At 49.4% G+C, this 20,025-nt stretch overlaps 1 protein-coding gene across 2 annotated transcripts in view; it reads right to left on the bottom strand.

The window, feature by feature from the left end:
• The window catches only part of XPNPEP1 (X-prolyl aminopeptidase 1), a 67,423-nt gene that overhangs the window by 19,645 nt on the left and 27,753 nt on the right, over nt 1-20,025 (bottom strand). For both annotated transcript variants that reach the window (XM_040435551.1, XM_040435550.1), the window contains exons 6-17: nt 10,103-10,246; nt 9,699-9,794; nt 9,119-9,200; nt 8,138-8,348; nt 6,963-7,052; nt 5,794-5,844; nt 5,405-5,463; nt 4,150-4,227; nt 3,984-4,055; nt 3,211-3,271; nt 2,972-3,041; nt 1,231-1,404 (exon numbers count right to left, since the gene is read on the bottom strand). In XM_040435551.1, the coding sequence (XP_040291485.1) occupies nt 1,231-1,404; nt 2,972-3,041; nt 3,211-3,271; nt 3,984-4,055; nt 4,150-4,227; nt 5,405-5,463; nt 5,794-5,844; nt 6,963-7,052; nt 8,138-8,348; nt 9,119-9,200; nt 9,699-9,794; nt 10,103-10,246 (1,188 nt within the window). The remainder of the gene's footprint in view (nt 1-1,230; nt 1,405-2,971; nt 3,042-3,210; nt 3,272-3,983; nt 4,056-4,149; nt 4,228-5,404; nt 5,464-5,793; nt 5,845-6,962; nt 7,053-8,137; nt 8,349-9,118; nt 9,201-9,698; nt 9,795-10,102; nt 10,247-20,025) is intronic.

The raw sequence follows: 20,025 nt of genomic DNA, 5'->3' as shown, positions 1-20,025 counted from the left end.
TCACTTCAATGGGGCTGTGCACATGAGCGGTGATTTTCACGCATCACTTGTGTGTCGCGTGAAAATCGCAGCATGTTCTATATTCTGTTCTATTCACGCAACGCAGGCCCCATAGAAATGAATGGGCCTGCGTGAAAATCGCAAGTAAGTGCGGATGCGGTGCGATTTTCACGCATGGTCGCTAAGAGATGATGTTAGTAAATTGATAAAAGTCAATTTACTGTATTATTTTCCCTAATGTAATCGCGCTCACCACGTGGAAGAATCTTCTATCTTCATTCGGCAGGACCTGCGCTGACGTCACCACGTGGTGAGCGCGATGACGTCATCAAAGGTCCTTTTGCAGGTCCTGAAAGAAGACGATGCCGGCTGCGCAATCAATTAGAACAGGTAAGTTAATTATTATTTTTTTTAACCCCTCCAGCCCTATTGTACTATGCATGCTGTATTCAGAATGCTATTATTTTCCTTTATAACCATGGTATAAGGGAAAATAATAAAATCTACACAACACCTAACCCAAGCCCGAACTTCAGTGAAGAAGTCCGGGTTCAGGTCTGGGTACCACATTCAGTTTTTTCTCACACGTGTGCAAAACGCATTGCACTCGCGTGGAAAAAACGGAACATCGGAACGCAATCGCAGTCAAAACTGACTGCAATAGCGTGCCTACTTGCGCGGTTTTCCCGCAATGCACACGCAACGCATCCGGAGCAAATCCGGGACGCCCGTGTGAAAGAGGCCTTAAAGAATAAAAAGAAAGAATTCAGCAGACCTGCAAAGCAGGGAGGTCTGCCTCCTACGGACACTAAGCTAAAACGGATTAGCTCAGTGTCTGCAGGAGGGATGTAGCGGAGAGGAGGAGCTAGCACTTTTTATTGCTTAGTGTCGCCTCCTAGTGGCAATAGCTATACCCAAGGTCAAGACTGTGTCCCCCAATGATACAGATGAGAAATCGGTTTTTTCTTATTTTCCTCCTTTAAAACCTGGGTGCGTCTTATAGGGCAAAAAATACGGTATACAATAGTGTATAATAACATAAGACTATATACTACTGTATAATATATAATTATATAGAAGTGTATAATGTAATATATAATGGAATCTAATATAATATATAATATAATATATAAGCAGGGACCACGTGAGCAAAGACTGTAGATGTAAAATTGCGAATGCAGGTTTGGATATGACCAGAGTAGACGGTACTCGGCACAGGGAATGTCTCACCATCAGACAGGATCATCCCGGCTTCCAAGGGCTCATCCGCAAACGTTTTGTAGCTGATGCCGCAGGGGCCTTCGTGGACGTTCAGGAAGGAGCCCACTCCATGGCCGGTTCCATGCAGATAATCCAGACCAGATTCCCATAAAGCAGCGCGGGCAAAAGAGTCCAAGAGGTGTCCTGCAAATCAGAGGGCAAAGGAAGTCTGGATGCAAATTATGTCGTTTTCATTCACTGAAAGCAAGCCGAGAGCCTGAAAAAAAGAGTAGGTCTGCTGGTCCTCCTCCCCTCCAAAGTTTCACATTCTGTACAGTGACAGTCCCATGAGGAGGAGGAGGAGGAGGAGGAGGAGGCAGCAGCCCCCAGTTACGGATAGATGGCGTCTAGAGAGGCGAGAAGCAGATTAATCCCCAGCTGCACGTTGCGTCTCACCGAGCGCGACGTTTTGTAATCAGATAAATTACATTACAATAATTGCCAGTAAACTTATTGTTCCGAAGACCGGATTCCGCCTTTGATATAATTAGATCCTCCAAGATACTCTGTATACAAGGCTCGCGTCCTAATTAGGAAGAAATTAGTTAACAGCCGTCGTCTTGTTTTTTCTCTCGTTTTTTTTATCGCTACAACGCCAGAGGCGAAGGCCGTGAAAGTCAAAAAGTAGCGGAAGGAGAAAACAAGAATAGAAAATATGTATCTGTGCTCAACGGCAAGTCTCTACAGGTGATAGCGCTCCCTGACAACCAATCGCTGGAAGACCACCCTCCTCCTTCCCCACTGTAAGGGGTTCAGCAGTTGGTTTTTTCACTGATGATAGATCATCAGCATCTGATTGGCGGGGGTCCGACACCCAGGACCCCTGTCGATGGAGTCGTTTGAGAAGGCAGCGGTGCTGGCAGTAGCGCCGCGGCCTACACCCCGTTTCCCGCAGGCCCAGTATCACTGGCCTGGGCGAGGCTAAGACCCATTCACTTCAATGGGGCTTAGCCGCGCCCAGGCCAGTTATACTAGTGGTGACGTCACTGGGCCCCGGGGAAACAGCGAGAAGGCCGCGGCGCTACTGACAGCACCGCTGCCTTCCCAAACGGCTCCATCAGCGGGGGTCCCGTGTGTTGGACCCCCGCCGCCAATCAGATGCTGATGATCTATCATCAGTGAAAAAAAAGGCGCTGCCTTCCCAAACAGCTGATCGGCAGGGGTCACGTGTTTCGGTACCCCGCCGATCAGATGCCGATGATCTATTCAGAGGATAGAAAAAACTGCAGAACCCCTTTAAAAAATGTCCCATTGTTTTGTGTCTACAGCTGCTATTCTGAATTATGCATCTCCATGGTAACAGACAACAAACGATCCCTGTGTAGTCTGATCCTGCAGCCATACTCCCTTTTTACCTCCTCACTTACATACCTAATGTATTAGGGAGAAGATGGGGGAGCGTGACTGCAGGACCAGACTACGCAGGGTTTGTTTGTGGCCATGACAATACATAAGTCTGCATAGCAGCTGTAGACACAAAACAATGGGAAATTTGTGTTGAAAACTTTTTGCAAAGTTGCTCCTTTTTTCATTGCAGATTTATTAGAGCAAAAGGTGGACATCACCTTTAGGTCTTAATAGCAGCCACTGGTTGTAAAACACAGATGTAAAAATCTCTGGTGGTCTTGGATAGTGAAGGGGTTCATTTAAACCTACCTGGTGATCATTCCGTAAAATAGTGTGCGGAGCGTTCGCCGAGCCCTGCACTTACCTTTAATCCCATTGGGAAATACAGCGGCGCTGACGGCGATGTGTCCTTTCAGTACATATGTGAAACACTCCTACAGGAGATAAAAAAAAAAAACGCCACATATTACACGGAGAGCACCGGGACCCCGCTCATGGTCATGGTTGGGTAGAGGTCATATGATGCATTGCCATTTTTATGAGCCTCTTCCAACCTAACAGCAATAGGTAGAAATTAGAAGGGGGCGAGGAGGATCCGTTCACCTTCTCGTAGTCCGTCGGCGTTCCAAAGTGCGCGGTTCTAGTGACATCTGTCGTCCCGTCCCTTTTTCACACAGTTAAACAAGAAAACAATGTGACTTTAGAAGTTGGTTTCCACTCTCTGGCGGTCTACAGAAAATGCTGCTGCCTTCCGCAGCTGCTCTGCTCCGCGCCGCTCTCCACTTCCTGTTCCAGCTTAAAACACCAGAATCTTCACTCGGCCAATCACAAGTCTTTGCCTCGACCAGTGATTGGCTGAACAAGCCTTTCCTGTGCACAGCGGCGAGGACCGGGGCAGTGGTGGGGAATCCAGGTTGAGGTTCATATTTTTTTAACATTTTTAACATTTTCTGGCTTTCAAAAGTTTTTAGTTTTTTTTTCATTTTGAGAGTCATATCTTGTTAATTATTCCATCAAATTTTCTGCATGAGGGACCTGATTTTTTGTGGGTTGTATTATGCCACTGACATAGTCTAATAAGGGTCTGTATTGCCATAGCAACCATCTGGAACCCCCCTCAATTACATCACTGGGGCGCGGGTGAGAGATGGAGTCTCCCCTACCCTTCTAATCATTTAGATGCCGCAGTTGCTATTATTTGTGGTATCTAAGGGGTTATACAGCCAGGATCAGAACTATCTTCAGTGCAGCAGTGCGGATGGTGCAGGCTCAGCGCCTAAGCCCGCAGCACCACAGTACCACAGACTCCCCCCCCCCCCCCCCCCCGAGCGCAGGAGACCCCTTTATTAACCAGACGTGCATCCTTCCCCCCTTACTTGTACTGAGCTCCAGAGTCCAAGAGGAAAATCTCACCGATGCTCAACTTCCGATTTGTCTCGAGAACCGGCCTGTGGGAAGAAGTGCAACAAGCAATTATTATTATTTTTTCCATAAATTATCAATTTTGCATATAAAAATAAAATGTCTCCGGACAGGTTTTACTTGTAGTGAATGATGGCGGCGTTGGGTCCTGAGCTTGAGATCGTCGCAAAACTTAAGGAAACAAATTCTTCTTGTTGGCTAAAAGAGAGACAGGATAAGAGGTTACAATGTTTACAGAAGATTTGTGACATTGTATTATTGTTAGGCTACATTCACACGACCGTTGTTTTGGTCCGTATCCATGTGCTGCCCGCATGCGTATTCATTTCAACAGTGCCGCAAAAGATGCGGACAGCACTCCATGTGCTGCCCGCATTCGTTGCTCCGTTCCGTGACCCCGCAAAAAGAATAGAACATGTCCTATTCTTGTCCGTTTTGCAGGCAAGAATAGGCATTTCTATATGGGGCCGCCCCTTCCGTTCTGCAAATTGCAGAAACGCACATGGGCAGCATCAGTGTTTTGTGGCCCCGCAATTTGCGAACCGCAAAACACGGCACGGTCGTGTGAATGTAGCCTTACATCTATCACTTGATAGAAAATAACATGTAATAGATTGACTGAATCGGAGCTGATGAGTCTGGTGGGCAGAGCCTTCCCCGAGCACACCCATCAGACACAGATTACTCAGGAATTTAACTCCACAAGTTACAAGTTTTACTGAATCTTTTCCCATCGGTCCATCAGTCTCCTCAACGTCTCCTATCCGTCTCCTATCCGTCTCCTATCCGTCTCCTCAACGTCTCCTCAACGTCTCCTCAACGTCTCCTCAACGTCTCCTCAACGTCTCCTCTCCGTCTCCTCTCCGTCTCCTATCCGTCTCCTATCCGTCTCCTATCCGTCTCCTATCCGTCTCCTATCCGTCTCCTATCCGTCTCCTATCCGTCTCCTATCCGTCTCCTATCCGTCTCCTATCCGTCTCCTATCCGTCTCCTATCCGTCTCCTATCCGTCTCCTATCCGTCTCCTATCCGTCTCCTATCCGTCTCCTATCCGTCTCCTATCCGTCTCCTCAACGTCTCCTCAACGTCTCCTCAACGTCTCCTCAACGTCTCCTCAACGTCTCCTCAACGTCTCCTCAACGTCTCCTCAACGTCTCCTCAACGTCTCCTCAACGTCTCCTCAACGTCTCCTCAACGTCTCCTGTTCAGATCACGCTGCCCACAAATACGGCAGAGGGGCGACTCCACGAGGCATAGTGCAGCCTATCTGACCAGTTTGGGCTTGTGGTGTACATCTCACTGGTCCCAGTGTTGGACACATTACTACTACCCCTCAGTCCTATGGTATTATCTCAGACGCACAGCAGACGCTGTACCTGCGGAATTCCTCTGCTTTATCGGAAGCCGATATTTCTGTTACAGTGTCCTTCTGGATCTGCAATAAGAAATGTAATATTAGTACGAGGAAGGATGGAATGTAATTCTGTCTGACCGCTCGAAACAAAGCCAGAAATATTACACCTGCATCCCCCAGTCATGTGACTGATACGTGTAATACATCTGATACAACACTTGCACGGTTTAGTATTTTAGAGACGATATTTCAGGTATACTCACTGCTGGACATCAGGGTTAATGTTAAAAGAAGTGACAAATGTAGTGCAAGACAATGAACTGTCCCTCCCCCATGCTTTACACTGCAACTCTGCTGTGTAGAAGAAGTCAGTGCAGGAAGGAACTTCATTAGGGGTCAAGGGATTTTTACCTCTTTTTCCAGCCAGTTGAAAAACTCACACAGAGCAACGGCATCTTTCACCTACGAGAGAGAACATAATTATGAACAGTCAGCAGCAACTGGATGAATGGTCCTGACCAGAGAGTGGAGGCCCCTGCCAGAAATGAGAGGTACTCCATGGGAGAGGGGAGACCCTGCCAGAGAAAAGAGACAGTCCGTGGAGAGCAGAGGCCCCTGCCGGAGAAGACAGGCACTCCATGGAGAACAGAGTCCCCTTCCGGAGACTAGAAGCACTCCATGGAGAGCAGAGGCCCCTGCCGGAGAAGAGAGGCAGTCTGTGGAGAGTGGAGGCCCCTGAGGGACAGAGGAGGCCCCTGCCGGAGAAGAGAGGCACTCCATGGGAGAGGGGAGGCCCTGCCAATGAAAAGAGACAGTCTGTGGAGAGCAGAGGCCCCTGCCACAGACGAGAGGCAGTCCGTGGAGAGCAGAGGCCCCTGCCACAGACGAGAGGCAGTCCGTGGAGAGCGGAGGCCCCTGCCACAGACGAGAGGCAGTCCGTGGAGAGCGGAGGCCCCTGCCGGAGAAGAGAGGCAGTCTGTGGAGAGCGGAGGCCCCTGCCACAGACGAGAGGCACACAGTGGAGACCAGTGAGACATATCACTGCACCCCTAGTTTTAGGTGTCTGAGGACCCTTCACCCATACCCATGTAATGACCCTCCACCCATACCCATGTCATTATAAGAGTGCTATTATACAAGTCGATGCAAATGCTGGAGGAATGATCGCTACCGCAGTCGTTCCTCCCTCATTCTATTCTATTTTCAGCAGCACATTCCTGATTACACAGGAAGACGAGCCGCCAGTAATCGGGGACCTTTCACCTTCGGTTATCGCCAACGAGCGTTCCTATAAGCGCTTGTCCGCGATAATCTGCTGACAATCGTGCTGTCTAATAGGCCCCATAAGCAGATCCAGAAGAAACCAATATAAATAAGAAACAACAGAATCTGGCGTCAGGCGAGACCAGGGGTCGTCTCATTACAGACGGGACCCTTAGACGTTGGTGGATCATAGTTCTGGGTCTTTATAGAGAGAGAAAATCCTCAACGAGGTCCCCGTGTCCTAATAAAACACATAGATTGGAGTCTCCGGAATAAGTCAGATCAGAGTAGCACTATTAACCCCGTGCTGTACTCACGTGCGCTCTCCTCATGCCTTCTACCTCTCTAGCGTTTTTCACGGCCTTGGAGAGACATACAGGTGTGTATGGAGACAGGTACCTCTGAGTCTGTGCAAGAAGCAGAAACACGGGGAAAAGTCTTAAAGAGCATTGTCCATGTGTATGTTTTACCTTCATTCCCTGCAGCCATATTGATTTCCACGCTCCCCTCACTGCTGTCACCCCCTGAATTACACTTCCCAACACACTTTATTTAAAATAATATAAAAGTTACTTTTGCATTCTTTTGCATTCTCTGACTTTTACAGAATATAATTCCCCCAGATTTTGAATGGAGGGGCAACATGAATGTCTGACTCCAGAGAGGTGACGCAGGAACCCCGATCTGATGATAGCTGGGGGTCCGCCACCAATATAGCTGTGGATAGGTGATCATTTCTGATTACCAGAATACCCCTTTAAGGAGGTCACCCTGGCCTTTAAACACATACTTAGGGTCCATTCAGACGAACGTAACCCCGTGCCCGTGCTGCGGACTGCAAATTGCGGTCCACAATGCACGGTCGGTCACCAGCCGTTTGCAGATGCCGACCCACTGACTTGAATGGGTCCGCGATCTGCAAAAGATAGGATACGTCCTATGTTTTGCGGTGCGGAGGCACGGACCCGAAAGCCCATGCGCTTCCGATCCGTGCCTCCATTCCGTGAAAGATAGGACATGCCCTAATCTGTTACCATATCTTGCGGATCATGGACCGATTCAAGTCAGCATCCGCACCACGGAGTGGACATGGCCGGTGGCTGTATATCGCAGACCTGCCGTTTGCGGGCCACAATACGGGCACGGACCACTTATGGTCGTCTGAATAGACCCTAATGTATATTTACGGTTTTTGAGCAGCAGAATCTAAAAGTAAGAAGAAGTCAAAAGTAAAATAAACACATAAATAAATAAATACACAAAACATAACGCCCCTCCCCCCCAAAAAAAAACTCCCCGCCCACAAGCCCCAACCCTGAAACTCAATTACCCCAGACTGGACATGTGACGTCAAAATATACGGTAAACAAGAATGAACAGTAACAAAAAGTCTATTTTAGGGGTTCACTATGTGATCACCAGATAAAACAACTAACACGTAAAAAAAAAGGGCGGCAACTGCCACAGTGCATGCCACACGCGGGGACGGTACCTTGGGAATGGTCTCCGACAGGGCGTAGCTGGCCTTGTCGCTGATCCACACCTTCTCCTTGGCGGGCAGCGCGGCACATATACCCTGCAGAGCGCTCAGCGCCGACTCGTACGGCTCCAGCTGGACTCTGAACTCAGCGGGAGGAGAGGAGTCCAGGAGGAGGTGATGTCTGACAGCCGGGTCCGCAAGCCGCTCGCCGTTAATGAACAACCTAAAAAAAAATATTTAAAAAAAACGGAGAAGGAGGAGCTTTTCTTATATCTGAGAAAAACGGACCTGAAACGTCATCACCTAGGGACCGCGGCAGCGAGAACGGGGGATTTCTTGGATAAATTGTCTACAACATGTAAGATCATTGGCTTCACGTGAAGCTATCCACCGTTTTTTGAGACCAAGGCGTTAACTGTATTTAATGTGGATTACTTCTGGAATAAGTCTCATCAGAGGCTTTTGCTTTACACTGCAGCTCTGCTTGTTTAGCACAAACTTCTGCATGGAGAGATGATTTTCATTACAGCCAGGAAAGCGCCATTATAAACTACAAGAAAAAAGGATTATCCGGTAACCGCCGCACACAGTGAGTGGGGGGGGGGGGGGGGGGGGAGCCACAGTAAGGGGGAGGGGCCATACCTCATTTCTCAATAGCTATCCATTACCTACAGTTAAGGGCTCATTCAGACGGCCGTATGCTATCCGCAAAAATGCGGATCCGTTTTTTTGCGGATTAGATGCGGACCCATTCACTTCTATAGGGCCCTTTTCTATTCCACGGTTCCGCAAAACAAATGAAACACGTCCTATACTTGTCCGTGAAAATCAGGACATGGCCCCATTGAAGTCTATGGGTCCGCAAAAATACTGAATGCTATCCGTTTTTTTTGCGGACAGCATACGGCCGTCTGAACGAGCCCCAAGTCAAAGCATTTTATGTTCGAGTAATGATTTGCATAGGTGGATGAGAACGACGCCGTAGTATCTCACCTGATCGTATCTGCCCCGACTATGGCGTAAGCAAAGAAGACCGGATTATATTCCACATCTGAGCCTCGGAGATTAAACAGCCCTGAGTACGGAGGAGAAGCGATTATTAGACCGCAATCATTTCCCAATGACTGTAGCGATACCCACTGAGTAATAACAATGTAAATGTATCACAGTCATCGATCATTCAGGATGTGGTCGGTTTCATTGGTCAAGTAAGGTCACCAAAAACGGTTTCCACCAAGAAGCAAGGGTGAGGCGTCTGCGCAGTAATCCAGTAAGACCACAACCTGTCGTTGGCTGGAGATTGCACACTGCCTGCGACATGCTGCGTGATGCTGCACCGGGCGCAGCCTCCAGCCTCTCCTGGGCCTTAGACTGGACTCTCTGGCCTCCTGCTCGCAATTTGGAAAACTCTACATGGGAGCTGGTGACACCTTCCTAAGGGATGCGCACTTGCTCAGCCGGTCTTGGAACTCCCAAAGAAGCACGCTGGGAGTTGTAGTTCCCCAACAGCTGAAGTGCTGGATGTTACTGTAATACACTAAAGTTTCAGTTACATTACTATAGTATCACTTACACGCAACCTCGTCCAGCGCAGTCAGGACGATCCACAAGGCTTTCCTCTCCACCATCTTAGCCCGGAGCGCCAGAATCTTATCCTGCCATGAAATCCCTGCGGACACGGTGAACACATTCACTGCACTGACAAGAAATGTAAACACCAGCAACTAACGAAGCCGATGACGGCCGTGACGCCCAATGTGGTTGTGAGCGCCACAAATCTTGATCATAAAAGGTTCTTCTACTTTCTAACAGACCATGAGGGGGGGGGGCAAATCGATCATGTCCTTCAGATCTCCGGCTTCAGAAATTCTTCTCACAGCTGAGGGTTTGTTACTCTTGCACCAGCGGGCGACATGCCCTTATTCTGGTCGCACCTTTCCGTACCTGGACAAACCAGGGTTAGGCTTCAATACAAACCTGTGTAGTTGAGCCCCAGCGTTATCAGCGGCTGACAGGGTCTCTCTGGGCGCTCCGTCCATATGGCATCTATGAGGTTTTCTTGGACGGGCACCAGGAGGTGCCCGGCGTTCTTCAGAGCCAGGGACATGCTCTTCCACTGATCTGAGGAGCAGCAGAATGACACAAAGGCCATCACTGACCAGCAAAAGCCTTAACCCTTCCCGCACCTTGACATAATAGCACGTCACAGTGATTGCGTGGGCTCCGCATCCGTGCAATCGCCGCAGTCACTGCCACCCAGGATTAGATACATTTCCAATCCCAGCCATTTAGACCTATAATGCCCCCCATATGCCCGGGCCCCTCACACAGACTGTACTTGCCTCGCTCCCCGGCACCTGGGTCGCTTCTGGTGCCGGCACGGCTGCTGCAATTCCCATCGGGGGGCTCGTTTGGCTTCGATGGGAGAGAGCCTCCCTAGCATCACCAGCGACGCGGGTGCCGGGGAGAGAGGTAAGTACTATCTGTGTGAGGGGCCTAGGTCTCGGATAACCCCCTTTAACTCCTTTGATACCACGGTCACTAGTGCCATCTAGGTGGTTAGACAACGGGGGGGGTGCTCCCTCCGTCACCCCACCGATGAGGGGGCGCCAATGGGTTGCCCAAAAAAATAAAATAAAAACACAAAACAGTGGATTACTGGTTTTTTTCAATCCCACTCTCAAAAAGTTCAACGGGTTTTTAAGTTCTCCTCTCTTCACAGTATAGGGGATAACTAGCTGATCACTGGGGGTTAAACCGCTGGAAACCCCGCCGATCAGTCCCATTCTGATGGAGCAGCAGGTAATGCACGTGCACCGCCGCTGCCTTCATTCGCCATGGGGCTGCCGTGAATGGTGGATCGCTGTACTCGGCTATGTCCAGCGCTCCTATGGCCGCTCTGTCCATATCATGGGGCTCCACAGGGAACAGGACCCAGTGTTGGTGACTGGTGGGGGTTCCCAGCGGTACATAGGGGATAACTTGTTATAACCAGAATACCCCTTTAAAAACGTGGCATAACCCCTTTAAATGAAGGTAAATCAAGTTATACGGGCTGGAGCTCGCGTAACTAAAGTCGCCATATGTCACCGAGTGCCACTATTCTAAGACCTTTAATATCGAAATTAAAACAAGGACCCAAATACAGATAATAAAAAGGAAAGTGAAACACAAATGAAAAGATTTATTAATGTCCAACTATTCCGGCCAGATGTGGTCATCAGTGGGTTTTATGCACTTGTAGTCAGTGTATAGGGTATCGGGCAATGTCCCTATATTCAATGCCCTACCTACAAACGGAACATTGAGAGGTTTAAAATGACGTTGGTCAAAGTTTATAAAAGACCTAACGGAATTTAAGAACAAGACGCCGTATGAAAGCGCATCGTCTGGTCAAAAGGGATCGGGTACCGATGACAGCTCAGATCCGGAATCCACTTCACACCAACATTCAAGTCTGAGAACAAACTGGAGAGGGAGAGGTCGAACCAGAGGTCGGAAGAATACCCAGGTTCAAGATCAAACTCCGGAGGCGGCCAATCTACATCGCCTTAAACAATGGGCACTACGAAATAGACAGGGCCACTGGGGGTATTACAGGAGCGATTTGGAAAGGTGGGAGATCTATCCGACTTCTCTATATCACGACCATCCACCCCAAATCCTATAACTTTTTTAGCCCGAGCTCCACCAAACACATACCCATATGCCCTGAGGGATCGACCGCAATCCCAACAGCACAAAAAATGAATATATCAACGTCCGATGATTCACTGATACTAAACCTGTCAGGAATAACCCTGTCCATTATTAAAAACAGATCCTACGAACAAATACTCATTTGAAGTATCTCAAATATTACGTGAGGCTCTTGAATATAAACTCATTGACCGCAAAGAGTTTGAATATCTTCTACCGGCATTCCCCAAGACAACGACATTTTATGGTCTTCCTAAAGTCCATACAGGGACTAACCCCCTAAAGGGACGACCAATTGTCTCGGGGATAGATAGTCTTACCCACCCCATGCTGGTACTTATATCGATCAGATACTTCGCCCCTTTGTGGTAGCCCTACCCTCATACTTTCGAGATACCACTGATCTTTTGAAAGGACTTGAAGGGATTACCATAGACCCGGATAGGTGGTTTGCCTCCATTGATGTCGAGGCACTATCGACATCAATCCCTCACAATAAAGGTTTGGCAGCGGTCAAATACTTCTTGGACTCTAGATCGAAAGGACCTTTACCAACATAATCTCTTTGTGGTGCAACTTTATCCTTACCCACAACTTCTTTGTCTTTGAGAACCGTTTCTACCGCCAGCTCAGGGGCACCGCCATGGGTAGTCCACGTGCGCCAACTTATGCAAACTTGCTCCTGGGCCGGTGGGAGGACACTGTGGCGTTTTCAGAATCCCTGACCCAACGGACTAAGTTCATCACGTTATGGTCTAGATTCATAGATGACGTCCTACTCCTATGGTCGGGAACAGAGACCGACTTTAAACACTTTATGGACGTCCTGAATTCTAACCATATAGGTTTGTGCTCGAAATCCATCGAGATTCCATAACCTTCTTAGATACACGACGTATTGAAAGAGATGAAAACAACTATATTAAGACCACCCTATACCGTAAAGAACCATCGACAAGTAGTCTCCTAAGAAGGGAGAGCTTCTGTTGAGGAACGGTTGAGACATATGCATATATATCCATGCATGCCTGCAAACACGTGCGGGCATGTATGGTATATATGTGCATATATTAGACATAGCAGCATGGGACGATGTGCGCAGATGTGCCCAGCATCTGCGCACGTCTGCCCATGGTGATCCCCAGGGGCTCATGCTGGCCCCTGTGGGAAATATGTGTCCCCTGATAATGTAGGGGCTTGTGCCCCTGATAATGTAGGGGCTTGTGATGTGCCCCTGATAATGTAGGAGCTTGTGATGTGCCCCTGATAATATGTGGCCCCTTATATAATCCCCCTTAGAAGTATGATTAATGTATACATGTGTATGGATGTGCCCCAAGCATCGATACACATGTATATTCATATTATGTCCCCTTGTCATATCCCCATACCATATAAATCCCCCCCCCCCCTTACATGGACACAGATGCATCAATGTAGATGTGCCCCAAGCATTTACATTGATGTAATCTGGGTGAAGGCGCCAGGATGACCGGACAAGGTCCGGTCATTCTGGTGACCTCAAAAGGATTCAAATTCAATAGAATTTGAATCCTTTTGTTCTAATTATCTGCAGTCCTGCTGGAGATAATTACACATGATAGAAGAAGGGGAGAAGCCTCTCCTCCTTCTATTATGTGCATTCCGACAGTGCGATTACCATCGCACTGTCCGGAATGCGAGGTGCAGCAGGCGGGAGATCAAAGGCTTCTCCCGCCTGTCTGCAGCGCGTCCCCGATGTGCTGGCCGGCGCAGTGACGTCATATCACTGCGCCGGCCCACGTGGAGGATGGGAGCGCGCGCGCGCCCCCTGGTGGCGCGGGAGTGCGGGCCGCCGGGGGATAAATATCCGGCGGCCCCGGCACTCCAGAGTTAGGAGAGGGCCCCCCATCTTGAGAAGCGCATCGGCGCTTAGGCTCTGGGCCCCCACGTGGAGGAACGCGTCTCGTCCTCCGAGGGGGTGAGGATCGGGGCCCCCACTGGAGAGCGCATCGGCGCTCAGGACATCGGGACACCCCCCCACTCATCTTATAGAGGAGCGCGTCCTGCGCTGACCCGACCGGACCCAACCCCTGCAGCCCTTACCCCCCCTTCAGGAGGAGAGCGCATCCTGCGCTCAGGAAGAGGGACCCTGCCGGACATCTCCACCCCTGGACGGACGAGCAGAACCCTAAGTATCACCCCCTTTATCCTAACCCTGTTACCCCTGGTCTCCCCTGGTTACCCCTGGTCTCCCCTGGTCTCCCCTGGTTACCCCTGGTCTCCCCTGGTTCTCCCCTGGTCTCCCCTGGTCATCCCTGGTCTCCCCTGGTCACCCCTGGTCACCCCTGGTCACCCCTGGTCTCCCCTGGTCCCTGTGTGCCTACTCTCCCCTGGTTCACCCCCCTATAGACCCCTGTACCCTGAATAACCCCTAATCCACCCCTATCCACACCACCTCCCCTGATTAACCCTTTATTACCCTGATACCCTATATCCCCTGATCCCCTACTGACCCCTGGAACCCTAACCCTGATTAACCCCTAGTGGTTACCCTGGTCCTGTAGAGCATGCTTCTGCTCTGCAAACAAATCCTTTTAACCCTTCGTCATACCCCGTAGGGACAGTGAATAGTCAGGTGGGGTGGGTTCATATACTTGAATGTGTAAATTGTATAGTTAGTTGATGGGTGGAATTGGGAATGTGTAGTGTAGTTTAGGATTGTATATTTAGTGCTGTATTGTAGTGTACTGCGTGCGTAGTGTATTATAGTGTACTGCGTGCGTAGTGTATTGTAGTGTATTGCTAGACTGATATAATTGTATATTGTAATGTATAGATAGTATGTGGGGTGGAATTTGGGATTGTGTAGTGTAGTTTAGGATTGTATATTTAGTGCTGTATTGTTAGTATTGCGTGCGTAGTGTATTGTTAGTAATAAATACTGTGTTTGGTTTATAACTATCTGTGTGGCGTGTGGTTATTGGCGATAGTTAGTTTAGTAAGGCGCATGCAGCTAGCTTAGTGATCAGTGTAAAGCATAGCGAAAGTATTGTATTATTATATAAAGGCATAAATGGGCGGAGTTATCACTAGATGGCTCCTCCCATTTATGAATATTAATTATCGATATTTGCATAAATATTGGTGGTTAATATTCCCCCTTTACATTGGCGAGTCAGGCCCACTGCTTAGATTTTGAAATCTGTGTTTGGTTTTGGGGTTAGAGGTCAGTCATCCTGTGAATTGTCAGGCAAGAGAGACGTGGTCAGCTGAGCGTCTAGGACCTGATAATTCGGACGGGTAACGTGACTCTTCCTTACGGCACCAGGCGCAGATCAAAATCTTTAGCAGAGAATCTATTGTCTATCTGTGTATTAATATTTTGCTGTTTGCTTTACACGGTCACTGCATCGCTCAAGTGATTGCAAGGGAGAAGAGCACACGTCACTGGAGGAGATCCATCTTCGTGGGAGCGGCGTACAAGTCAGGCTGGTCGGGAAGAGGCGATCCGGGAAAATGGACTTCTTCCAAGCAGCTGCGAGATACGGCGCCAAGGAGAAGATGGACACTCATCAAACGGTGAGTATGGACTTCCCCACACTGCAACACTTGAGCAGACACAGCACATTTAACCCCATCCTCCCCACTACATACAAGTCAGCAGAAATGCTGTGGTCCGATTTGTTAGCACAGGCTTGTAGTTATGACAAGCTTTGTGTTAACAAACGGACGGTTTTGAACAAGGCCACCAAACGGCTTCGGATGCTGGCCAAACTCGTTCATACGTTTGAGGCTAGCATCTGTAAGCCAAAGGAAGTTGCGCTGGTGTCTCGGTCAACGGAGACAATTCCTCCGGCCATTCACTGCCAGTGCTGTGCCAGTAATTCGGACCAGGTTTCGACATTGCAGGCGCAGCTAGCAGAGAATGTGCAGTCTACTGTTGACCGAGATGCGCAGGTGGCTAGGATAGAGTCACAGTTGGTAGAGCTGCAGAGGCAGAAGGAGGAAATTGAGGCTAAGTTGACTCAGTCTTATACTGAAGTCAAAGCCTTCAAGGAGCGGACTGCCTCTACTGACGTGACGGTAGCCAAATTGAAGGCTCAGGTTGCTGTAAGGTCCCAGCTAATGTCTGGCATGCAACAGGTTATCACCAAGTTGGTGCCGGCCCTTTCTTTTTCCGTAAAGCCAGTGTCGGAATCTCCCAAAATGTTGCCCTGTGCAGGGCCACAAGGGGGGAGAGTAGTCTGTGACCGGTCTGATCATCAGGTCAAGCCGGTCCAGACTAACAGAGATTTTTCCCTGACTTTGGGAAAAACAACTGTGGTGAAGAGTGCGTCCCTGAGGATGGAACAATTCAGGAGAAGGGAGCACGGATGCAGTGTAGATGGACCTGGGCCATGCAGAGCAAACTACAGATGTTTTGCATGTGGTGGCCTAGGTCACATAGCGAGACACTGCAAAACACACAGGACAGGAAACCAAGTCACGTGTTTCAGGTGTGGGAACAAAGGACACATTGCAAGGAATTGCCCTTGTGCAAGTAATTGCAATGCGTCCAACAGTATCAGCCAGGTAACAAACTGTGCAGTGGGGTCTAGTCAGCCTGGCCATAACGGGGTTACCTCTCGGCAGCATCACCAGCTGCTGAGGGGTCAGAGTGGCCAGGCTAGGCTAGGCAACATTTGACACCCCTGTACTATTTGTTACACCGTGTGTTCCCTGTGTATGTCCATGTTATGTGTTTTGTTATCTGTTTGTAAGTTTTTCTTGATGTTGATGGTGGTAGTCCTTGTCTACGGGTGTGTTCTACCATGCTGATTTATGTAGTGTTGTAAGTCCCGTCTGCTGTCTTTGTTTCATTCTGTGTCCCCTTGGAGTGGAACAGTGTTATACTGTGGATCGAGAACGTATAGGTTCGCGAGCAGATAATATCACACGGGAAATCCTGCTGGTCGGGAGAAGGCATAAGGACCTTCTCCATGCAGCACACAAAGGATGATGTGATATTATTCTGGGCAACCAGGGTCTCAGATCGATACAGATAGCGCTGTTGTGCTCCAGGTTTTCGGTAGGGCTGTGTTGCGCTGGGGACTGGGGCGGACAGACAACATTGGTGTAATGTTGTGCTGCGCACTTAATTCTAGTCCGGTCAGGCAGCACAGCTCTGATAGGGATTGGACGCAGAGTGTTGGGCAGCAGAGTGTGGACCGTGTTCTTGTGTTGTGGGGTCCTGGGGAACCAGGGCATGACTATGCCATTGGTTCTGCGGGCCTCCACAAGACGGGATCACAGGGGGAAATCGGCCTGGGTACACATGAGTGGACAGGGATGCGGTGCCATCAATAACAAGATGGTGCTTTGTCCACAGAACTCCAGTTATCCTAACCTAGTAGGGTGGCCATCCTTATCTGTTGGTGCAGAGGGATGTGCAGCAGAGGACTCAATCCTCTGAAGGTAGGGTGTTCAGACACCAGTGTTGGGATAACGAGGGGTCCTGTGAGATAAAGGGCAGCCCAATACCTTTCTCTACCCATGGGTCAAAGGTATTGGGGCTGGGAATTTTCACATTAATTGCACTGTTAGGGGAGAATCTCCCCTGGGAGCGCCTGGTATTTTCTTCTGCCATAGGTGTGATTTTTATATGGAGCGGAAGAAAAACCTAGGAGATGCCACAGAAGAGGCCAGCTATTCCCCCTGACACTGTTTTGAAGCTCCAGAGGATCCCACTGGATTTTGGCAACAAAGCGACCTCTGCCTAGAGGTGTTATAGAAGACTGCCACAATCCAGCGGGAGCATTATTTAGGCTCTGGAGGAAGACTTGGGAGACGTTCGGGTGGAAGAACTTATTCAATTGTTTCACCCAGTGAAACTTCTTCTGGTTCTGGTCATCGTAATCGGAGGGTCAAGGGACTTACTGACCAAATACACCAGAACCAGACAGAACTTTACAGAACTATCCGGAGGAGGAGGCTCAGGACATAACTCAAACATTGTTCCTGTAGCCAAATATTGTATGGACACACTTTGTTTCCTATGAAGGTTCGGGACGTATAACTTGTACTACCCCGAAACCCCATAGCACATTGTATTTATTGATTGTGTTTGTTGTTCGATGGTGTACCCATAGACACTCTAGGTACAAATGTGTGACAGCCTATATTCGGCTGTACACATTCGCATCCTATAGTCGTTTCCCATTGACACAGGGGTCTGCGACCTACCTGTGTCTTTGGAGGTGTAGAGATATGCCAGGTTGCATGAGTCTCTATGGGTACACATACATATAATGATTTTGGTGGTGTTGGGAGGGATGTGACATGTGTTTTGTGTGAATGGGGATAAGGTTAGGTCACGATAGGGACAGGCATCATTCATTTGCCACCTTGAACCCTGGAACGGTGAGGTTCTTAAGGGAAGGGCTGGAGGTGTAGTGTGGCGGAGGTGTTCTCCGCAGTAGAATTTAGGTACTATGACATCACCGCTTAAGAGTCTGACCTGCCTTGTAAAGACCTATTAATCTGTCCACGGGAGAACCGCACCCATCAAGATGGAAACAGACGTTGGATAGAAGAAAGTTGGGACAAAGACTGTAAGGGTGAACCCGCTCCAGAATTGGGGGGGGGCGAAGATACCTGAAGATCGGCAGAATTACCGAGAGACTGTGGGGGTGTGGCCACTCCAAAGTGGGGGTGGCCAACACCAAGAGACTGTTATAGAAAGGTAAAGACTGTAAGGGTGAACCCGCTCCAGAATTGGGGGGGGGCGAAGATACCTGAAGATCGGCAGAATTACCGAGAGACTGTGGGGGTGTGGTCACTCCAAAGTGGGGGTGGCCGACACCAAGAGACTGTTATAGAAAGGCCAGTTAAAGACTGTAAGGGTGAACCCACTCCAGAATTGGGGGGGGGACGAAGATACCTGAAGATCGGCAGAATAACCGAGAGACTGTGGGTGTGTGGTCAAGAAGAAGACGGTGTATCCTGTGGACGGAGGAGGAGGTTACGGTGAAGGGCAGGTCAGAGGCTGGATGAGGGATGTCTTAGTACCTAAAGATCAGTGTGCACTACAGTTCTTCCTGAACTTCCACCAAAGATGGGGTTGAAGGGGGGCAAATATATCTCAACCCGTTCCCCCATTATATTGTCGTATTATATTCCGACAACAGGGGGATTGTTGAGGAACGGTTGAGACATATGCATATATATCCATGCATGCCTGCAAACACGTGCGGGCATGTATGGTATATATGTGCATATATTAGACATAGCAGCATGGGACGATGTGCGCAGATGTGCCCAGCATCTGCGCACGTCTGCCCATGGTGATCCCCAGGGGCTCATGCTGGCCCCTGTGGGAAATATGTGTCCCCTGATAATGTAGGGGCTTGTGCCCCTGATAATGTAGGGGCTTGTGATGTGCCCCTGATAATGTAGGAGCTTGTGATGTGCCCCTGATAATATGTGGCCCCTTATATAATCCCCCTTAGAAGTATGATTAATGTATACATGTGTATGGATGTGCCCCAAGCATCGATACACATGTATATTCATATTATGTCCCCTTGTCATATCCCCATACCATATAAATCCCCCCCCCCCCCTTACATGGACACAGATGCATCAATGTAGATGTGCCCCAAGCATTTACATTGATGTAATCTGGGTGAAGGCGCCAGGATGACCGGACAAGGTCCGGTCATTCTGGTGACCTCAAAAGGATTCAAATTCAATAGAATTTGAATCCTTTTGTTCTAATTATCTGCAGTCCTGCTGGAGATAATTACACATGATAGAAGAAGGGGAGAAGCCTCTCCTCCTTCTATTATGTGCATTCCGACAGTGCGATTACCATCGCACTGTCCGGAATGCGAGGTGCAGCAGGCGGGAGATCAAAGGCTTCTCCCGCCTGTCTGCAGCGCGTCCCCGATGTGCTGGCCGGCGCAGTGACGTCATATCACTGCACCGGCCCACGTGGAGGATGGGAGCGCGCGCGCGCCCCCTGGTGGCGCGGGAGTGCGGGCCGCCGGGGGATAAATATCCGGCGGCCCCGGCACTCCAGAGTTAGGAGAGGGCCCCCCATCTTGAGAAGCGCATCGGCGCTTAGGCTCTGGGCCCCCACGTGGAGGAACGCGTCTCGTCCTCCGAGGGGGTGAGGATCGGGGCCCCCACTGGAGAGCGCATCGGCGCTCAGGACATCGGGACACCCCCCCACTCATCTT

Source organism: Bufo bufo, chromosome 6 (genome assembly GCF_905171765.1).
Source record: "Bufo bufo chromosome 6, aBufBuf1.1, whole genome shotgun sequence".
NCBI classification, from domain to species: Eukaryota; Metazoa; Chordata; class Amphibia; order Anura; family Bufonidae; genus Bufo; species Bufo bufo.
This window is presented reverse-complemented; position numbering and strand designations above follow the sequence as displayed.